At 49.5% G+C, this 17,913-nt stretch overlaps 8 protein-coding genes across 8 annotated transcripts; 1 reads left to right on the top strand and 7 right to left on the bottom strand.

Moving 5' to 3' along the window:
• Nucleotides 1-1,114: 1,114 nt before the first annotated feature.
• Nucleotides 1,115-2,149, bottom strand: BO88DRAFT_424063 (class I SAM-dependent methyltransferase; the record flags this gene model as incomplete). Its single annotated transcript, XM_025708707.1, has 4 exons — nucleotides 1,115-1,530; nucleotides 1,597-1,847; nucleotides 1,915-2,025; nucleotides 2,091-2,149. The coding sequence occupies 4 exons, from the start codon at nucleotides 2,147-2,149 to the stop codon at nucleotides 1,115-1,117; spliced, it is 837 nt and encodes a 278-aa protein (XP_025565135.1).
• Nucleotides 2,150-3,219: 1,070 nt separating this feature from the next.
• Nucleotides 3,220-4,676, bottom strand: BO88DRAFT_486637 (uncharacterized protein; the record flags this gene model as incomplete). Its single annotated transcript, XM_025712471.1, has 1 exon — nucleotides 3,220-4,676. The coding sequence occupies one exon, from the start codon at nucleotides 4,674-4,676 to the stop codon at nucleotides 3,249-3,251; it is 1,428 nt and encodes a 475-aa protein (XP_025565134.1). The 3' UTR covers nucleotides 3,220-3,248.
• Nucleotides 4,677-6,963: 2,287 nt separating this feature from the next.
• On the bottom strand, nucleotides 6,964-9,391 carry BO88DRAFT_362172 (allantoate permease family MFS transporter). Its single transcript, XM_025703908.1, has 8 exons — nucleotides 8,772-9,391; nucleotides 8,626-8,721; nucleotides 8,425-8,569; nucleotides 8,309-8,369; nucleotides 7,833-8,252; nucleotides 7,426-7,774; nucleotides 7,187-7,367; nucleotides 6,964-7,134 (listed from the first exon to the last, which is right to left on the bottom strand). The coding sequence occupies exons 1-8, from the start codon at nucleotides 9,019-9,021 to the stop codon at nucleotides 7,083-7,085; spliced, it is 1,554 nt and encodes a 517-aa protein (XP_025565133.1). The 5' UTR covers nucleotides 9,022-9,391; the 3' UTR covers nucleotides 6,964-7,082.
• A 371-nt stretch (nucleotides 9,392-9,762) lies between these two features.
• On the bottom strand, nucleotides 9,763-11,195 carry pyrG (orotidine-5'-phosphate decarboxylase pyrG). Its single transcript, XM_025706373.1, has 2 exons — nucleotides 10,873-11,195; nucleotides 9,763-10,803 (listed from the first exon to the last, which is right to left on the bottom strand). Exons 1-2 carry the CDS (start codon nucleotides 11,027-11,029, stop codon nucleotides 10,127-10,129), a joined length of 834 nt encoding a protein of 277 aa, XP_025565132.1. The 5' UTR covers nucleotides 11,030-11,195; the 3' UTR covers nucleotides 9,763-10,126.
• A 202-nt stretch (nucleotides 11,196-11,397) lies between these two features.
• On the bottom strand, nucleotides 11,398-12,129 carry BO88DRAFT_434079 (MAPEG family protein; the record flags this gene model as incomplete). Its single annotated transcript, XM_025709462.1, has 3 exons — nucleotides 11,398-11,828; nucleotides 11,888-12,023; nucleotides 12,098-12,129. The coding sequence occupies 3 exons, from the start codon at nucleotides 12,127-12,129 to the stop codon at nucleotides 11,538-11,540; spliced, it is 459 nt and encodes a 152-aa protein (XP_025565131.1). The 3' UTR covers nucleotides 11,398-11,537.
• A 308-nt stretch (nucleotides 12,130-12,437) lies between these two features.
• BO88DRAFT_362167 (putative diacylglycerol O-acyltransferase (DgaT)) lies at nucleotides 12,438-14,507 on the bottom strand. The gene is made up of 4 exons (XM_025703907.1): nucleotides 13,967-14,507; nucleotides 13,861-13,901; nucleotides 12,798-13,800; nucleotides 12,438-12,746 (listed from the first exon to the last, which is right to left on the bottom strand). The coding sequence occupies exons 1-4, from the start codon at nucleotides 14,241-14,243 to the stop codon at nucleotides 12,547-12,549; spliced, it is 1,521 nt and encodes a 506-aa protein (XP_025565130.1). The 5' UTR covers nucleotides 14,244-14,507; the 3' UTR covers nucleotides 12,438-12,546.
• A 192-nt stretch (nucleotides 14,508-14,699) lies between these two features.
• Nucleotides 14,700-17,309, top strand: BO88DRAFT_434077 (WD40 repeat domain-containing protein). The gene is made up of 4 exons (XM_025709461.1): nucleotides 14,700-15,017; nucleotides 15,112-15,227; nucleotides 15,301-15,501; nucleotides 15,564-17,309. Exons 1-4 carry the CDS (start codon nucleotides 14,924-14,926, stop codon nucleotides 16,971-16,973), a joined length of 1,821 nt encoding a protein of 606 aa, XP_025565129.1. The 5' UTR covers nucleotides 14,700-14,923; the 3' UTR covers nucleotides 16,974-17,309.
• Nucleotides 17,233-17,699, bottom strand: BO88DRAFT_335591 (uncharacterized protein; the record flags this gene model as incomplete). Its single annotated transcript, XM_025702859.1, has 2 exons — nucleotides 17,233-17,353; nucleotides 17,410-17,699. The coding sequence occupies 2 exons, from the start codon at nucleotides 17,697-17,699 to the stop codon at nucleotides 17,233-17,235; spliced, it is 411 nt and encodes a 136-aa protein (XP_025565128.1).
• Between the last annotated feature and the right edge of the window lie 214 nt (nucleotides 17,700-17,913).

The raw sequence follows: 17,913 nt of genomic DNA, 5'->3' as shown, positions 1-17,913 counted from the left end.
AGTTCAGAGGAGCCGTCTAGTACACTTTCAATATAGACCATCACTGAATTAAGCCATTAAGCCATATTTTGTGCAATACCTGGACTCGTAGTAACTATGTAAGGCAGACGGAACGTTGGTTGGCTGATCGGCGAGCTCAGAAGAGTAGCATGAAAGCCTTCATTTGCTGGTCGCTTGGCTTCTAGTTTGTGGCTTCATCTGCTTCAGAGCGACGTCTACGAGTACACATTCTGACTTGATGAGTTTAGTTAATGCGTATGAGCTCCCGTCAGCAACATCCCCAGACAACTTGGAAGCGAAAATAGTATCATTCCAAGCCAACCATAGTCCTAAAAGGAGAGCCAAAGCGACCTACTCGGCTACAACCACATCATAAACACCCGACTTTGCCATAACATACAGTATCTACAAAATATCTCTCACACCGGCATACACTCGCCTAGTGAAAAAGGCCACGGAGAAAATTCAATGAGCGAGATAGACTAACTATAATTATCAGAAGCAAAAACGGTAGCCTTCGCGTACCGAGTAAAAACAAGAAAGCATGTGTATTGATTCTACACTGTACTGTATACTGCCAAGTGGAGAGATAGATCCTAACGTACCGTCCCATTGAGAAGATCTTGAAGTTATCTGAGCGAAAGCAGTATGTCGACGGTAGGGAGCGGATATGGGTCGAAGAAGAGAAGTAAATCGAAGGGAAGCGGACTGAGGCCTAGGAAAGGAAGTAAGATAGAATAAAGGAATGAATGAATGTATTACACGCGAGATCAGTTTATGTTAATTGAATAAGTGGTAGGTAGTAGGAAATTGGCCCGGTCGCAGGATGAGGACAGGGATATTTGGCTTCATTGCAAGTACTGGTTGGGTCAGAATAAATTTACTTGAATGGTACTGGAGTAATTGAGGAAGAGTGTATGTGGTTAAGGGGTGGGAAAGTAAATCATGATAAGGATAATTGATTCGATCGTGGTCGGGATCACTTGTTAAACGGAAGTAGATAGTGTATGTACATTCTGGTAGAGAGGCGATGTTGTGGAAGAGTAGCCTACTAGCAGATGGCTGAGGATAAGAGTAATGGCATTGTTTACCGCACCAGGAGAATCAAATGTCTTTATAGTTCTGCACTCGTGGCCTTCCGTCCAATGACTCTATAATAGGTATACTGAATATAAGAGCCCTCTCTGGTAGCCTTGGCTGCGTCTCGAATGGTGGCCCTCAGTTCTTGGATTTTCTGCTCGTCCATATCTTTGTTTCTGGTGGAGACTTCAAGGGCCACGATTGCACACTCGAACAGGGATTGTGCGATATAATGTGGAGGGTCCCTGCGATCAACATCGACGTCGACGAACTTTGCTTCTTGGAAGCGAGTCCCCAGGTCTGGTACCCAAGAAGTGTAGAACCTTTCGTCGTTGCCTCGAAGGACAGTCTCAAACCGCTTTAATGGTTCGTCGCTTATATCAGGTCGAAGCTTTACCGGTCGGATTGAAGACATATCTACATCGGTCCATTGAAGGTAGCCGCCTGGTTCTGTTCATCGCTTTAGCTTAGATGGGAGGTCAAGGTAAGTTGCTGGGTATTGGGGGCAGTACGAACTAAGCAGTCGGGATAAGTTATTCAGAGCATCCTTGATCTCAGAGTTTCGAAGGACAATGGCGAAATATCGTACATTGACTAGATCGTACGCACCGACTAGATGCTCGGGGACGGGGGATTTTATGTCCCAGTAGTGCAGGGTCACGTTTGGTGGGAGCCATTCGCGGAGAGGGGCAGCATCAAGCGAAACATCGAAACCATCCAAACGAACGGAGTTTGGTAGCTTATTGGATAGGTCTGTGAGCCAGATACTGGAATTCTATTAGCTGCTGAGTATAGTGCATGTGGCTGGTTGCTTTGTATTCGTGACGGACTTACCCGGTGCCGGTCCCAACATCAGCGATTCTCATTTCCGGGTTCTCTGTGCTGATATGTGGGTGTATGTAACCTTGGTAGACTTGTCCTACCAACTGATGCATGGCATTGATACTATATGGTATGAGAATGGGTGTATATAGCGATAACTCTTTGGGTTGACAGGTCTTTAGCCATACCGGACGTTGTCAAGCCAGCTCCTGTCGAAGGCATATTCCTCAGCTGCAGACGTAGTCATTTTTTTCTTCTGAATGCATACGATATACTAGGATTGCAAATTGTTCAGATTGTCAGCAGGATGCGCGCGATAGAATCAATCAAGGGTGCTGGAGAGAGAGGGAATTGGGGTTTAAATAGAGAATAACGCGGGGATCTGACTCGACGATGGACCATTCGGAAAGCTGCTGTTACACGTTTCTTTGCCGATCTATCTTTCTCAGCTGACCAGCATCTCTCTCTCAAAGCATTGCGCAAGGGTCACGTTATTTTGCAATATCCAGCAGTGGATGCACCTCGTGCCAGGCCATATCTTGACGCAATATCTTCTCCACGAGTGAAGATGTCTCTAACCGACATGTCACACCTGTTGGGCTGATCTGCATCATTCAGCAGGCTTTTGCTCAAAGCGTTCATAGCCGATGTAGTGATAGAGCCAGATAGGCGTAGAAACGAGGTCAAACGACATCGAAGTGCGTCCAAGTGTGGTTGTCAAAGCGAGCTAACAAAGCATCAAGCAGAGCGGAAGAGGAAGGCAAAGACGTGGACAGCCGTGGGATCATCCCAATTAGGAAGCCTGCAGCAATTGATAGAGGGCGTGGCGATGCTTGCTGTTGAAATAGATTGGATACAACAGAAAGCTGAGTGATAAGAGGATAACGCTTTGGGGGATTCGGAAGTCGAAGACACATAGCGCCCTAGTCAGACTTTTAGCTCATCAGTATCAGCCATTCAGGATTTTAGGTTAGGTCTGTGAAGATATATCCCACGCACTGCACGGAAAGTCAAGTGAGAGTTGTATTGCGTAGAGAATCAACGGCATGTTGGCATCCCTCACGGGCTGAAGAAAATTATCGCCTTCCAATAGGATGAAGTGGAAGAGACTACCAGGCTGCAAGGGAAGGTCAATGCGGAACAAAACAGGAAAGACTATCACCAAACGATGCAAACTCTTTCTTCTTCCTACCAATCACTACTTGTTATGAATAAAATGTGGTGGGAAATATTGATAAAAATTAGAAAATCACGAACACACTATCTCGAGCCGATCACTACTAGCCATCTAGACGGACATTTGAACTGTGTCCGTATAGCCACCAATCCTCGCATCGAGTCACCTTTCAGCAAAGAAGCGGCGACCACTTTTCCATTGGGCCGGTATATTCAGCAGCATAATCCATAGCCCACCAAACCGGGTCCATGCAAGCAAGTATCATGTACGTGCTTATGAAGTTCAGGCAGCTGCAGTCGGTGTACTTCGTCTCGTATGCTTTACCAAGGAGCGGCACGCGATCTGCCCAGGAGGTCTTCTTATCATACTCATGACAACCAGGACAGGCCTCAAAATGAGCCAAACAGTTGCGCAAAAGTTCGTCATACCGATCTTTGTTGCGACACCGGTTGCGGAGGTCAAAGTCGTGCGGATGAGAGCTAGGCGGTAGCGGGTTCATACTGTTGAGAAAAGGGTCACCGTAAAAATCGTCCGTGGGCTGATTGTTCGCATCGTGGTGTACCAAGTTGTCAAAGAGTATTGGGGTCCTATACCGCTCCATGTAGACCTGCCAAGCCAGGACACGGCCAGCAATGTAAATTGCCCAGTCTGCTTCATTATCAACAGCCCAAGCCCACACATCAATGCAAAATCGGCGGAACATGTTGTTCGCCGGCACACCACGGTGAGAACCGACGATTGTAATGATATTATAGAACTCATTGGCCGCGTTGTCATGCCGGTAATCGCATCCATCGTGCATGCATAACTTTGCAATTGCAACAGCATCGATAGTATTGTCATCTCCAATCAGAGAGCCTTGCTCTAGTCTTGCTTCCAGAGTCAGAGCCCGAGCAGCAGAGTTAATTAGGCGATAGCGGATGCTTTGCAGTTCGTCTTCTGGCCCTTTCATTTTCTCTGCCTTCGGGTGAAGAATGTCAAGATAGGTAGACTGTGCGGTTGCCACCCAGGCATCCATCACCTTCTGATGTTCTCCACCATGGGGATGGCAACGATCAACATGAGCGATATATTCTACCAAGCGCTGGGCAGACATTTCAAGCACTGGGTACATGTCCTGGCAGAAGTGATAATAATCGGGAAACGAGGCTAAGATGGCGCAGGTGCCAGTTCCACGCAAGCAGTCATTGCAAAAGATATTATTATCAACTAGGCACCAGGAGTATCCATATATCACCTCAGCAATCGCATGCCAAACCGGAGTGTCTGGGACATCGTACGCCTCAGCCATGGATCGCAGGTGGACTCTTCCGCGTGGAATCAGACCGGCGCGTGGAGGCGCCTTGACAGGACGGACAATGTTGGAAAAGTCCTTCAGGATGCGCGTCCATGCCAAACCTTCTTCCTTTATAACTGATCTCATGTGCGTGTCGTAGCATCCTATCGGGTTTTCTGGATGAATTAGTTGGGGCCCAACACTTGGGACCCAGGATTCTCGGAGTCCAGGAATCTCCAAGATACTGGATACCACCTGCTTCCGTGTTTCGTCTCCACTTTCGACACAGTAGAGATTGGGTCCGAAAAGGCCTATCTCCATGCTGCGTTGCTTTGATTGATTCAAATGTCAATTGAATGAACTTTGAAAGTCAAGACAAAGAGATTTCGTGAAAGGAGATGATCAAGTTCGTCCCAACTACTTCAATGCTCTGAGATCAAGAGTCAAAACCAAGTAATATTGGGGAGCATATTTATACTCATACTGTGGACAAGTTAACCTGGGCAAATCTGAGCACTGATACCAGTAAGGGGTAACTGCCACCGGTACAGAGATTTGCGTGAACGGTTTCAGCGCTGCAACTCTTTCTGCAATGTGATAGTAGTATCCGACCCCTCCTCGTAGTTCGTTGGTAATTGTAACGGAAGGGGGGGGGGGGGGGGGCGCTTTGCATTAGTTAGCACACTTCTAAGTAGGTGCATATGTTGTGAAGGCGATCTACCTCTGCCAGCCACTACAATCTATCAAAACACTGCTGATCTTAGGCATGTAGTCACGCTCTTTGACCATGACTGGGGCCGTTGTTACATCGTAGTTTGGGAGTTATCAAAAGAAAAAGCAAAGAAGGGGGACCGAGCGGGAGCAGTTCGTCTATGGAGTACTAGTTTTAGTATTGGATCTGCTAGGACAGTGTCTCAGTTCATGTATGCACCTTCAATCACAATCAGTATCCAATAACAGACTGAAATGTAATCTCACGAGAAATGACTTGGAAGCCACATATTCATCGTATATCGTATTCATCATAGGTAAAGGCTTTCGTTGGGCGGTTTTATTGAAGGATGATGGATCTGTGCGCTGTGAGGATGATACTTCACGCATGGCGAATAATATTGAGTACGCTGCTATTCTTCGAATCTATATGGACCCACTCACCCTCTACCACCACTACTCAGAAGATAGTCATGAGCACTGAAAGCATATGTGGTGTCTTACCAACCATAACAAATCCAATCAGCTCCGATTAAATCGGCCTGACGAGCGGGTGCCAGTTGGCATCCCGTGATTTTAGAAGTTCATCTTCGAAAAGTACTATGGCAAAAGGCCCTTTGCGTAGAGAGTTGACTTATACCAAGAAGATGAAAAGTTGTTTCAAAGATCCGAATTCAAGTCCATCTATTTAATGCTAGCTAGATGTTCACTAATGCGCATAGGCAGCTAGTATGGGTCTCTCTGGAATCTATCTACCCATGCTGAGCTCGTCTGGATATACTAGGCAAGCTTCCATTTATATGCCTGGCACATTATCGTGTTAATACCGTCTTCGAGCAAACAGCTATCTTTTCTGCTTCAACTACATTGCCGAAATGGGCTTCGAGCGTCCGGCCATGAATCATGTATTGCTAAACCGAATGCTGGTTGCAGGTCTTGTGAGCCAAGCTGATGCATTGTTGGGTTCTGTTGTGCTCCTGTTGACGATTTCGCGGTGTCTCGCCTTCGGGCTTTAATATAGTGGTCAAGGATATCTTGACCACATGAATGGGTGCCTGAAAGGCAGAACTAAACTCCGACGGCAAGTATTACTTTTTGGAAGCGTGCAAGACAAGTAGGACCCTGCTCCGAATCCCCGACGGCACACTAGTAACAAAGAAAAGAAACGAAGAAAAAACAATCAATGAGATGGACTTTTAAAAACGATCAACGGCTGTGACTGGCACTCCAATTGCTAGTCAAACCAATTCCTACGTGGACAGAACCTTTGTCGATCCCACTCACACAGAGAAAAAGCCCCTTAGAAAAAGCCCATGATTTCTGAGCAGAGCCAGCCGACAAAGTGTGATGATAACGGTCGGAATTAGCCTGACTTGTGTGTCAGCAAGAGATAACATCATGGTTGTTTGCCGAATGTCCTGGTATCAGAGATATCGATGTTTCGGCTCAGCTACTGTTAGTATCCCCGCATCGGCGCCAGAAATATCGCCGACAGGATGATATCTCCCCTCACGGTGCACTAACTATGAAATAACACCGATTCCATAACTAGTGTCAGCTGAGTGGATGGTGCGTCAACAGCGGATGGTTTTATTAATGGTCATTCGATTTGATGATTTGATGACGAAGTAGTCATGGCTTTGATTCTTCCAAGGTAGCGATCGGTGGTAGTGGGCCTGAGGTTTGGATGTGATCCACTGCGCTGCATCCACCGCAGTCTCGCTTTGACCGATCGGATGAGTTACGGAAACCCTCTTTATCCCATCTACGGTTGCATCGATGGAATACTGGTGTGTTAGGGGGGTTAGTATTATTGACCTTAGTAGGAAAATGAGCCATGAGAATTGGCAGGACATGTCAACCACCGGGTTATGTGATATAGTATCTTCAGTATTGTATCATCATAGCTACTATGTACTTGACTAAAGGGGAATACATCATCACAAAAGAACATTGTGATCAGCAAATATGGTATTAGCAGGCACCAGGCCTTGGACGAAAGTAATTCAGCTATTCTCACAGAACATAGACAAGTTCGTGGTTCTCCCAATCGGTAAGATCCATCCATCTGACATATGGTTAGATAGGGATTCCACAATATTGAGAATGCTTTGACTTACTCTTGGTTCTCCATCGGCGCGTACCCAGGGCTTGCACGGATACGTGCCTTCTTCTCGTTCTGTACACGGTACCACCACCAGATGAACGCGAGAATGAACAGACAGACGCCCCAGCAAACGATGATGGTAATTTCTGCAGGAACATAGCGTGGTGCGTCTTGGGGACGGAAGACTTGAGGGCCTTGATTATATCAGTCAGTTGTGATGATTCTTGAATACGAACCGGGATGAAAGCATACCGATAATGTTTCCTGCACAGTATCCAATGAGGTAGATTGCCGCAACAGTCGTCTTCTTCGTGTAGCCAGCTACATTTGACGAAATCATGGCGAGCAGTGCCACAAACGGCGTGGCGCTTGCCAGCGTCATGTAGTAGCCTAGTAACCGACCAACGTTATTCGTAAGAGGGAGTGCAACAACGAGTATCATGCCGATAATGGAGGCTATGAGACCGCCCGTGCTGCAGAGCAGCCGTTGGTTGGTGTACTGTCCGAGGAAGCCGCTTCCGAGCAGGGAGATGACTTCGATGGCACCGGCGGGGACACCGTAGATAAGACTCTGTTCTTCCGTGTATCCGAAGCTAGTGATCTATGGCAGCCAGACTGGTCAGTACATGGTAGGTTGAACAGGGTAAGGGCAAACGAACCAATTGGCTGAAGAAGTTCGTAATGCCGCCGTTGGGGATATCAGCGATAAGGGCATAGAAGAAGAAGGCCCATGTCATAGGGTCTAGCAAAGCTTCCTTCACTTGGTGAATCTTGAAATGCTTGTTTCCGATTCCTTGCTGATTGACACGCACACGCGCAAGGGCAAGGACGCGGTCTTCCTTCTTGAGCCATCTAGCGTTGAGCTGATTGTCTGGAACGACCCAGAGGAAGATCAGTCCCAGACAAACAGTCAAAAGGCCAGTAACAAGGAAAATAATCTTCCAAGGCTCAATGGAAGAGCCATGGCGGTCGGTCCCGACGGCGATACCATACGCAACCAAGCCACCAAAAATCTGACCCCATCCGTTGAAGCTGAACCAGATGTTGACTCGACTGCCTTGCTCTGCTTTGGTATACCACTATTTATGTGTAAGAGATCTGAAAATTGGCTGAGCCGGATGGTTGTGACACTCACCTGAGAGGTCAGCAAAGCAAAACCGGGGGTGACAGACGCTTCAAAGACACCGAGAAAGAATCTAGAGGATAGCAATCAGTAAGTGAAGTGAAAAATGCTTCGAAGAGGCTAATTACCGAATGGCAATGGCGCCAGAGAAGTTATTCACTGCGGCAAAACAGCATAGGATCGCTCCCCAGATGATAATGCAAGCGGCAGAGTACTTTCCTAGTGGAAGTCTCTGGAGCAGCCGGTTGGTCGGGTATTCCCATGCCAGGTAGCCTTCGTTGTGTCAGTCCAGTTTACCACATATCCTGTTGCTAGTGTGTTGGACTAACCGAAATAAAACAGACTGCCAAGCCATTGGTAATCGTCGCCGACGAGGTTCAAATCTGTCTTGATGCCCATAATACTAGCATAGGATAATGTTGTCTCTGCCGATCGTTAGTATGAACGTTGGGAGGCTATCGTGGAATACACTAACTGTCTAAGAAATTCATTCCATAGACAAGACACATGATCGGCATGATGTGCCAATCGATTATCCGAAGTATCCTTTTGTTTGTCTCCTCATCGAGTGTGATAACTTCACCATGGAGGTCTTCAAAAACCGCCAGTGCCTCGTCTGCATCCTTCGCGTGCTCCGCAATTGTCGGGTCAATTTTCTCTGTTGTGCCAGTCTCCTCATCCACCGTCATCGGTGGGGGGGACTTCTCAGTCTTCTCATCCGCCATGTTGAACCTGGCTCAGAAAGGAGGGTTGATTTGGTGACCGCAGCAGCGGGGAAGAAGGGAGCAGTTGTTAGTAGTCGTCGGAGAAATTTCAATCTGGCGACAGCTGTCTCCTTTTAAGGGATGCCAGCTCATTCCGAAAGCCCGTCATCCGATCCCATCGGAAGCACAACGAGGCGAGTTTCTTTTATCAACTTGGCGCATGGGCTTTCACTCGCAAACCTCCGGTGATAAGCCGCTGGTCAATGTCATGTTATCTGGTATCAATCTGGGGTAACGGACGAGGAGCTTATCGATGGAACCAATGGGTCCACGTCTCCCAGCCGAAGGCCCACTTAGAGTGTCTTGGGTAGAGATGAGGGGAAGCACTGAGATGGCTCATGGATGTCTTAGTTAGTAATGATGATGAGGGGAAGTTGGAGGAGATCGCGAGAAGGTTGGGGCGACACCAATAGGAGACCAATGAGGACCGGCATCGGGGTCTTATCCATTGGATGAAGTAGCCGAGAGAGCAAGCTCGAGCATCCAACTAAACTAGTAAAGTTTCACGGGAGGCGATAGGACAAGGATGGGAATGGAACGATGGAAGGATAGGAGCTGCATGGATCGGCCCTTATCACGCGACGGACATGGCGTCCAACGCCCGGATGTGACGTCTGGGGCCTCGGGCTGGGGTGACTGTCTGGGTAAGTTTTGCAACGATCAGGGAAGAAGCATTGCCAGAGGGCAAGGCCTTTAATCTCGCCATAAATATCGGAAGTATCCTACTTCAATTGCAGTAACTGGTTGGGATGCAGTTGAAGCCGAGTCAGCATTGCTTATCTGCGACAAACAATTAAGCTTATCACCGCCCTTATCAGCCACCCGTCGCCATTTGCTCTACGCAAGAGTTACTCAGGACTACTTCGCAGCCTGCTTATCTGCATCAAATCGTCGTACCGCATTGATCCCGGTGCCACACACAATAGCTTGCAGGATCAATACCGTTTTGACATCCGATGCCGCAGTCTGACTACCCGTGCTCGACATTGGTTCGTATCCGTATCGTAGCGGCAAATTGCATTTCCATATCATTCCCATCAGAACTTCTTTTCTCATTTTATAGTATTTAGTTTCCGCCGACACGGGCCAGGTACGCCTCCCAACCTTCCTTCTGGTACTGTTGCGCAGCCTGCACCGGGTCCGGCGCGGCGTAGATACCGCGACCCGCGATAATGAAGTCAGCACCCCGACCGATAGCCGATGCGGGCGTCTGGTACTGCTGACCGAGCTTATCTCCCTTGGACGAAATGTTCACACCAGTCGTGAAGACCACAAAGTCCTCCTCATCCGAAGGAGAGCTGACTTCCGACTGCACCTCACCCAACGAGCGCGTCGACACAAATCCCATGACGAAGTTCTTGTATTTCCGGGCATAATCAACCGAAGAAGTAGTGTACTGGCCGGTGGCCAAGGAACCCTTAGAGGTCATTTCCGCCAAGATCAACAGACCACGTTCGGGACCGTAGGCGAAGTCCGGTGCAGACGCCGTCTGAGCGAGAGCCTCAACGATACCCTCGCCGGGCAGGATGCTGCAGTTGATGATGTGGGCCCATTCAGAGATGCGGAGGGTACCACGGTGGTATTGCTTCTGGACAGTGTTGCCAATGTCAATGAATTTGCGGTCCTCGAAGATGAGGAAGTTGTGCTTCTGCGCAAGAGCCTTGAGGCCCTCAATGGTCTCGTTGCTGAAGTCAGACAGGATGTCGATGTGGGTTTTGATCACGGCGATGTAGGGCCCGAGACCTGCAGTCCGGTATCACCGTTAATAAGTTTGCATGCAGCATAATCAGGCAGAGTAGCGGGTCGGCCTACGGTCAGCAAGATCTAGTAGCTCCTTAGTGGTGGTAACGTCGGCCGAGACGGTCACATTGGTCTTCTTGGCCTCAGCAATTTCGAACAGCCTCTTAGCCAGAGCATTGGGGTGCTTGCTGGCACGGGCAGTGTAGGTCAATTGTGACTTGGAGGACATAGTGTCGGTGGAGGGTTAATGCGGGGATGAAAAAGAGGGTTGTATAATGAGAGTAGCTTGGACTTTTGACTGATAGGCCCTAATTGGTAGATCCAGAAATGCACAGATACTACCGAATAATTTAGCAGCGACCGACCCTTGTATATGAGGTGAAACAAATGACAACGTTCAATGTCGAGAAAAAAAGGAAGCTCAGTAAAATCATCGCGAGCCCCTCCACGCACCAGCCACATCGGGGGTGGATTGCTCCGCCTCCGACCCGTGGGGTTCAGCCACACCTGCAAAGGCGGAGTTCCTTTCCATTGAATGTGCCACACCCGAGGTTCATTGGAGCTCGTATTCTCTGCTGCACATGGGGAAATAGACCACGTCAATCAAAAAGCCATTGTCATTGCCGACCCTAGCAGTACGCAGAGTAAATGCGTTGAGTAGTATACAATAGTAGAAATTATTACATATAGCCGGTATAGTCAACATCGCCAATCACACCCACGAAGTCAATCCGAACTTAAAAGTAGGAAATCAATTCCCTCGCGACTCCAAAAGAGGTCAATCCCCAAAGAGCTCCCTGCGCAAGCAAGTAGAAGCTGCCGTACAAACGACCGCGACCCCGCGGCTTGCCGGAGTACACGTATCCGTAAAGGAACAGTGAGCGACCGAGAACCCAAATGCTTCCAAGGCCAGTTGCCAACTGGGGGTACTTCAATCCAGCCACCAGGATGAAGAGCATAGTTTGACTGGAGTTCTCAAGGAAGTTGGCATGAGCGCGCTGGGCGCAGTTGAACTGCTCAGCCTTGGGCTGCACGATTGGGAATGTATGTTAGCTCGAGGAATCTTGTTCGTCTGGGGTTGGCTTACGTTGGTCTTGCACTGCTCTACAGTCGCATAGCAGTGAGGGTAGGGGCAATCGGCGTCCTTACGGAGACGAGACACGACGGCGCCATGGACGAAGCTCAGGACGGGGATGGCGCCCAGAGCGACGGCAATGACGGAGCTGCAGGATGATTAGCATCATGCTATATGGGACCAAGTGGCATTGTTTGCAGGAATTGTAGAATTGGCACATACCCGTAGTTTTCAGGGACGGTCAGAGTAAGCATGGTGGGATATTAATTTGAAGTGTTCTCAATTTCAATCTGCTATGACTAGGCAGTATTAGGAAGTCTAGAAGAAGCCGAAAGTGATTCAATTTATATAGTCGGCGATTGATGGGGCGCAAGAGCGGCCGGATGCGGATCCAGAGCATCCTTGGCGGATCCCTGAAGACCCGACTCCGACAGCGTTGCCATTCACACCCGGAGAATTAGTCAACCGCGAACAGAACACGTCCTAAGATGGGCACTGCAGTAAGCAAGATGAATGGAACAGAAACACCTAGAAGCTTCTGTTGTGAGGAGCGCCAATGGTACAGAATCATTTACTTTGCTTGCTTTGCTTTCCGGCAAAAAAAAGTGGCTAAAGCTGATGGCATTTATTTACATCTATGGCAAACAGTAGTCAAGTACGTGCCACTACGTTCACATTCGACTCACACTACCATACTTCGCTTGCCAGGCAAAGAAGTACAGCAATGCTCCCAGAGGCTGGCCGACAAGACAGAAACTAACCCAGAAAATGGAATTGCCTATCACCTTCCCAGTAGGGTCTTGGATCTTCTCCAATGGGGCCGTGATAATAATCAGCGGTAGTTGAAACATCATGCCCGCAAATGCCACACCTGGCTTGGTTAGTTTGGGCCCAAAAAATAAAGCGGGAGGATGATGCATACCGATGAAATTGTGCGTGGGAATACCCACAAGAACCTCATGCAGGATAGCAGAGAGAGCGAAGACAACCGTGCTCGCCGCAAGAGGATGCCACCCACGACCAACAAGCGGCGAGTAGACATGTCGCTTCATGAAGAGGTATACAGGCCGGTTCCATGACCGCCAATACACTCCAAGACTGGAGCTATTCCACCAATCAGTGTAGAACTCACGGTCTCCGAATCGCATCACCTCGGCCAAAGCATTCAGCAGTGACTGGAAGAGCGCAAAGAACCCGGCCAGCCAGATGATAAGAGAGATTGTGGACAATTTCATCACGCGCTCTAGAATAGATGCGATGTCCATGACGGCAATCTTGTCGATCGAATTGCGCAAGACGGGAGCCGCATACTGAGCAGATAGAAGCCAGATGAAAACGGCTAGGCAGAAGAACTCAGACAGGCGCTTGGCCACGAACGACCACCGGATGTGTGACGACCTGGGATATACTGGCTGATAAACTAGCGTAGGTGCTAACCAAAAGTAGACCAGGTTCCCCAGGGTGATATTGTTGGGGTATGGGCAAGCCGAATATATTTCCGGGAGGGCGGATTCGACAGAAGGGTTGAGCATGGCCTCGCGGAGGTCGCGATTGGTGAAGGCATACGAACAAATCTTGAACGACACAATAAGAGCTTGAAGCTCACAAAGGGTGCCAATACCTGGGTGGTGAACATAGAAATACACGACAAAGCTCGTAATTCCCAAACTCAGAAGGGTGTTCACGCAGTGGAAGAAGGCGGAGATCCACCATGTGTTTTTGAAGATGCGTTGTTCGCTCTCATTTGCCTCGGTCGACCCGTCCTTCTTCTTCTGGCCAACAATATTCTTAGCCTGTCTTGCCGCAGCCAGCTCTATGAGATAGGAGACGTAAAGGTGGAATGGGACGAGCGCAAAAAGAGCGGAGCCGAGCACAACATCCTGCCTCCGATAATCGTGGCATCTGATGCAGATTAAGACACCATACTATCCGAAGAGGTCAGCTAGGCTTGCATTGTTGAATGTTGATTCGCAGTTATGGCTTACTTTCATAAAGTTCTCAATGATGAGTCGGAGGTTCATTGCGACTAGATCCGGAAACAAAGCATTAGCCAGAAGCGGACATACGGGTAAGAAGGATGGGCAAACCAACCCAACACTATGACCATAAGATTTCGGAAGCCCAGGAAACTCGCCGTGACGTTGGGTTCGCGACTGAGACTGGAATGCCGAATTTTCGAATGATAGGCTTCCACATGACGATATTTGCTTCTCCTTCTCCAGTTGGTCTTGGTGGCGCCATTCGTCCCTTTGGGAGGATGACCGTTGGAAGCTTTCCCGTTAATGGGCTTTTGCGGGGATGTGTGTATGTCAGTCCCAGTACTGATAGCAGTACTAGGGCTATGTGAAGCCTCTTGGGTAGGAGACATGTTGATTTTGTTGTGGGAAACGAGCCACCTTTTACAGTGGAGTTGGTATCACAAGCCCGAAGTATAGGGAGACTTGTAGTTAGCAGCTTGTCTGGCCTCGGTTTAAACCAATTGCGGGAAATAGCTTAGAACGTAGGACACAGAATCCCACCAGGGTGCGCTGTCCACGATGGACATGACAGAAAACTGGACAAGTTTCAGAGGCGAGGGAGGAAAAAGGAGGGATAAGGTAGTTTTTAAATACTAAGAATGGCCACAGGGAACAGCAGCGGGGGTTGCAGGGGAAGAACGCATAATTGCGGCGTCGCAACGGCCTGGCCTCAGGCCGATCCAGGCCGTTGCGGGCCTAAAATTCATGGCAGCGCAGCGGCTGGCTTTGTCGCGGCCAATGACGGTCGCGCAGCCAAGGGCGGTTGCTCTTCATTCGACGCTCCGACACCCAACGCCATCACCAAAGCGACAATCAAACCAAGCGCTGCTCCTGCTCCTGCTGCATGCACGACATGGTCGATTGGCTCTAGCTGGGGATCTTACCACCAGGTTGAGCATCGGCTAGCTGTCATTGCTTCCTCCCGTTTGCCTCCCCTGTCATGCTAGCGACTGTCTCTCCGCTTCCTCCGTCATCCTTTCTTTCTTCCCTGTAAACCTACTACCTGCGTCCGGCAGTGCGCTTTGTCGCAATGGCTTTTTACGATGACCCTGGGAATGATGCCCAGCCATTTGGGAGGCCTCCAAAATCCTACGAAGGGGGAATTGCTGGGCCGCGACGACCGAGTACGTGTTATACGATCCTTTGTCCTGATGCGTTGACATTTGTTTACCCCTCTACCTTCGTTTTCCGTTCGGCGAAGTTAACCGTCAATTGTAGGACTCGTGACGGACTATGGATCATCGATGGTACAATGGATACGCACACGGAAACCTCGCTATAAGGGTGGTCATCAGATTGAGGTGGAAAGGCCTAGTGCAAGCTATGTTGTGGATGTAAGTGCGACAGACGTCCGCGCACATTCTGATACAACTCCTCGACTGACATGAGCGGATTTTTCTTTGTTAGATGCTCCCACCTCTTGCCCGAGTCCATTCTCCAGCGGACACGATCCCAGTGCGGCATTTACATCAGTCAATCGGAAAATCGAAGAAACCGATCACTGTCGTACGATGGACACCGGAAGGAAGGCGCCTGCTGACGGGAGGCCATACGGGCGAATTCATGCTCTGGAATGGAACTGCCTTCAACTTTGAAACAGTCATGGATGTGCGTGTTGCTTGGTTGCGATTGTTTTGCTGGCCGACGATTCGTTGCTGATGGTTGATTAGGCACATTACGACCAGCTGCAAGCTGGAGTCACCTCCTTAGCTTGGTCTCACAGTCATGACTGGTTGATATCCGGAGGACAGAAGGGTGACGTGAAGTATTGGCGACCTAACTTTAACAACGTCGAGACGATTGATGACGCACATCACGATGCTGTTCGCGATTTAGCTTGGTCACCCAGTGATACTAAATTCCTCTCCGCTTCCGACGACACAACGCTGAAGATTTTCGATTTCACTGCGAGAACTTGCGATACCGTTCTTACCGGTCACAATTGGGATGTCAAATCCTGCGACTGGCATCCCACCAAAGGCCTGCTTGTGTCTGGATCCAAAGACCACCAAGTCAAGTTCTGGGATCCGCGCACAGCAAGATGCTTAACAACGCTTCATAGCCACAAGAATACCGTCACAGCGACGAGGTTCTCCCGCGTAAACAATAACCTTCTAGCTACATCATCTCGGGACCAAACGGCGAGAGTTTTCGACTTGCGCATGATGCGAGATATTTGTATCCTCCGAGGCCATGAGAAGCCCGTCTCCTCTCTAACATGGCACCCGATCCACAGCTCTCTCATATCTACTGGTAGCGAGGACGGCTCTCTATATCACTATTTACTTGATGAACCAAATTTGCCCTCCGGGCAGATCCCTACAATTGCGCCATATGACAGCAACGACCCGGCTAACACGCCGGCGCAGGTGATATACCCTGCCCACAAGGTACAATACGCGCATGGTGCCACCATCTGGTCCCTCGATTGGCATCCTCTTGGTCACATTCTTGCATCCGGATCTAAAGACAACTTCACACGGTTCTGGTCCCGTGCCAGACCCGGGGAGACTAGCTACATGAAGGATAGGTTCCATATCGGAGAAGAAGCGGCGGAAGCCCAGGGTACATGGAGCCGGGGCTTTGGACGGCGGCAGATGCGTGAAGAGGAAGAACAAGAACTTCAGGATGAGGCGGAGAGCTTGGTCGACCAGAAGAAACCGGCCGGTATGTCGTCTCTTCCTGGAATTCAATTCGCACCACCTGGCGCCGCACCACAGCCAGACGGGATGGGTTCGATACTGCCAGGGATTGGGGCTCCCCAGCCCCCACCCCAGCCGGGGTTTTCCAATTCTATGACACAGATGGATCCTGGGCGTTTAGCAGCTCTTTTGTCGAGCCAACCGCCCCCTCAGCCGAACAATTTCCCTCCTACGACTGGATTGCCAGGGTTCCCCATGCACCCTGCTATGTCGGGGACACCTCCGGTGAACGTTGACTTAGCGGAACTGCAGAAGCAGCTTCTTTCTCAAGGAATATCGCTGCCCCAGAACTTCCCGCCGCCAAACTTTCCTGGCATGCCCGGGGGACTTCCCGGCCTGCAAGGGAGCAGTACGCCCGACCACGGATATGGAAGATGATTCCAGCTGCGGCATCTAGTGCTTAAATATTCGGTTGGCCCGTATAGATGGGGCAATGCCAGGTCGCTCGGTTGCTGGCGTGGCCTCAATAATTTTCAGCGAACATTATGTATGTATTATAGTCGGTTTCGACGAGGATCTGCGCTCTCGACCATAATAAGACGATCATGCTGTCCGTGAGTACCTGTTATCGACACAGCAGGTAAGGGAATGTGAGGGAATGTGGTGTGGCCATGAAGGCACCTCGATTCTTCTTCGGTCATAGTCCTCCTGGGATAGGGAAGCTAGATAGGATAAGGACCAACACATTGATACCACCCCACAAAAGGGGGATCCAGGTCGACATCCTGAAATTACCCGCTTCATAAACTGCACCTAAGCTATCAAAGAGTCAGCTGGCTGCCAGTAGTATGTAACGTAGCATCAGAGGACTCACACGAGGCCAATGATACTCCCCGCTAAAAGCGCCTCCAATCCACCTATGACCATGTATACTAAGGGAACCGCAAGACAGGCTTTCCAGCTTCTGCATTGCATGGCCACAGCCCATGCCGCGACCAGTAGATGGCTTGCGCCATAGAAGATCAAGGTCCAGTACAGAGTAAAACGCCAAATGTCCTTGTTGTAGTAGAGGTAGTATGCACCAGTACTCTTCGTCGGGAAGAGCTCATAAAGGGACGGAAAAGGAGGCGTTTGGTAATTGATCGGAACTCGATTGTCGGCCATTGGACTGCGATACGGCTACCTGGCCTGCCACAGGGACTAATTAAGAGTCATAAGATGAGCACGCCCTGGTAAATCGGCCGACAGCCACTGATGCGGACATATACCACGGAGGACAGAAAGGGTCGCGAAGCTGATAAGATCCGCTCGGAACGGAGGAGCTCGTGGTTTGCACTGTTTGCACCCGGCGCGACGAACCTCGGCAGGTGATCTGGGG

Source organism: Aspergillus vadensis (assembly GCF_003184925.1).
Source record: "Aspergillus vadensis CBS 113365 unplaced genomic scaffold BO88scaffold_6, whole genome shotgun sequence".
NCBI classification, from domain to species: domain Eukaryota; kingdom Fungi; phylum Ascomycota; class Eurotiomycetes; order Eurotiales; family Aspergillaceae; genus Aspergillus; species Aspergillus vadensis.
This window is presented reverse-complemented; position numbering and strand designations above follow the sequence as displayed.

Bases quoted from the DNA above. Each gene is read 5' to 3' on its own strand.
- BO88DRAFT_362172 (XM_025703908.1), bottom strand. From the start codon at position 9,021: ATGGCGGATGAGAAGACTGAGAAGTCCCCCCCACCGATGACGGTGGAT. The intron at 8,570-8,625 runs GTTAGTCCAACA...GACACAACGAAG, and splicing joins TGGCAGTCTGTTTTATTTCG to GCTACCTGGCATGGGAATAC. The intron at 7,135-7,186 runs GTAAGTCAAAGC...ACCATATGTCAG, and splicing joins GCGCCGATGGAGAACCAAGA to ATGGATGGATCTTACCGATT.
- pyrG (XM_025706373.1), bottom strand. From the start codon at position 11,029: ATGTCCTCCAAGTCACAATTGACCTACACTGCCCGTGCCAGCAAGCAC. The intron at 10,804-10,872 runs GTAGGCCGACCC...ACCGGACTGCAG, and splicing joins GCTACTAGATCTTGCTGACC to GTCTCGGGCCCTACATCGCC.
- BO88DRAFT_362167 (XM_025703907.1), bottom strand. From the start codon at position 14,243: ATGTCTCCTACCCAAGAGGCTTCACATAGCCCTAGTACTGCTATCAGT. The intron at 13,902-13,966 runs GTTGGTTTGCCC...TTCCGGATCTAG, and splicing joins TCTTATGGTCATAGTGTTGG to TCGCAATGAACCTCCGACTC. The intron at 12,747-12,797 runs GTATGCATCATC...TAACCAAGCCAG, and splicing joins TCCCACGCACAATTTCATCG to GTGTGGCATTTGCGGGCATG.
- BO88DRAFT_434077 (XM_025709461.1), top strand. From the start codon at position 14,924: ATGGCTTTTTACGATGACCCTGGGAATGATGCCCAGCCATTTGGGAGG. The intron at 15,018-15,111 runs GTACGTGTTATA...CGTCAATTGTAG, and splicing joins TGCTGGGCCGCGACGACCGA to GACTCGTGACGGACTATGGA. The intron at 15,228-15,300 runs GTAAGTGCGACA...TTTCTTTGTTAG, and splicing joins GTGCAAGCTATGTTGTGGAT to ATGCTCCCACCTCTTGCCCG.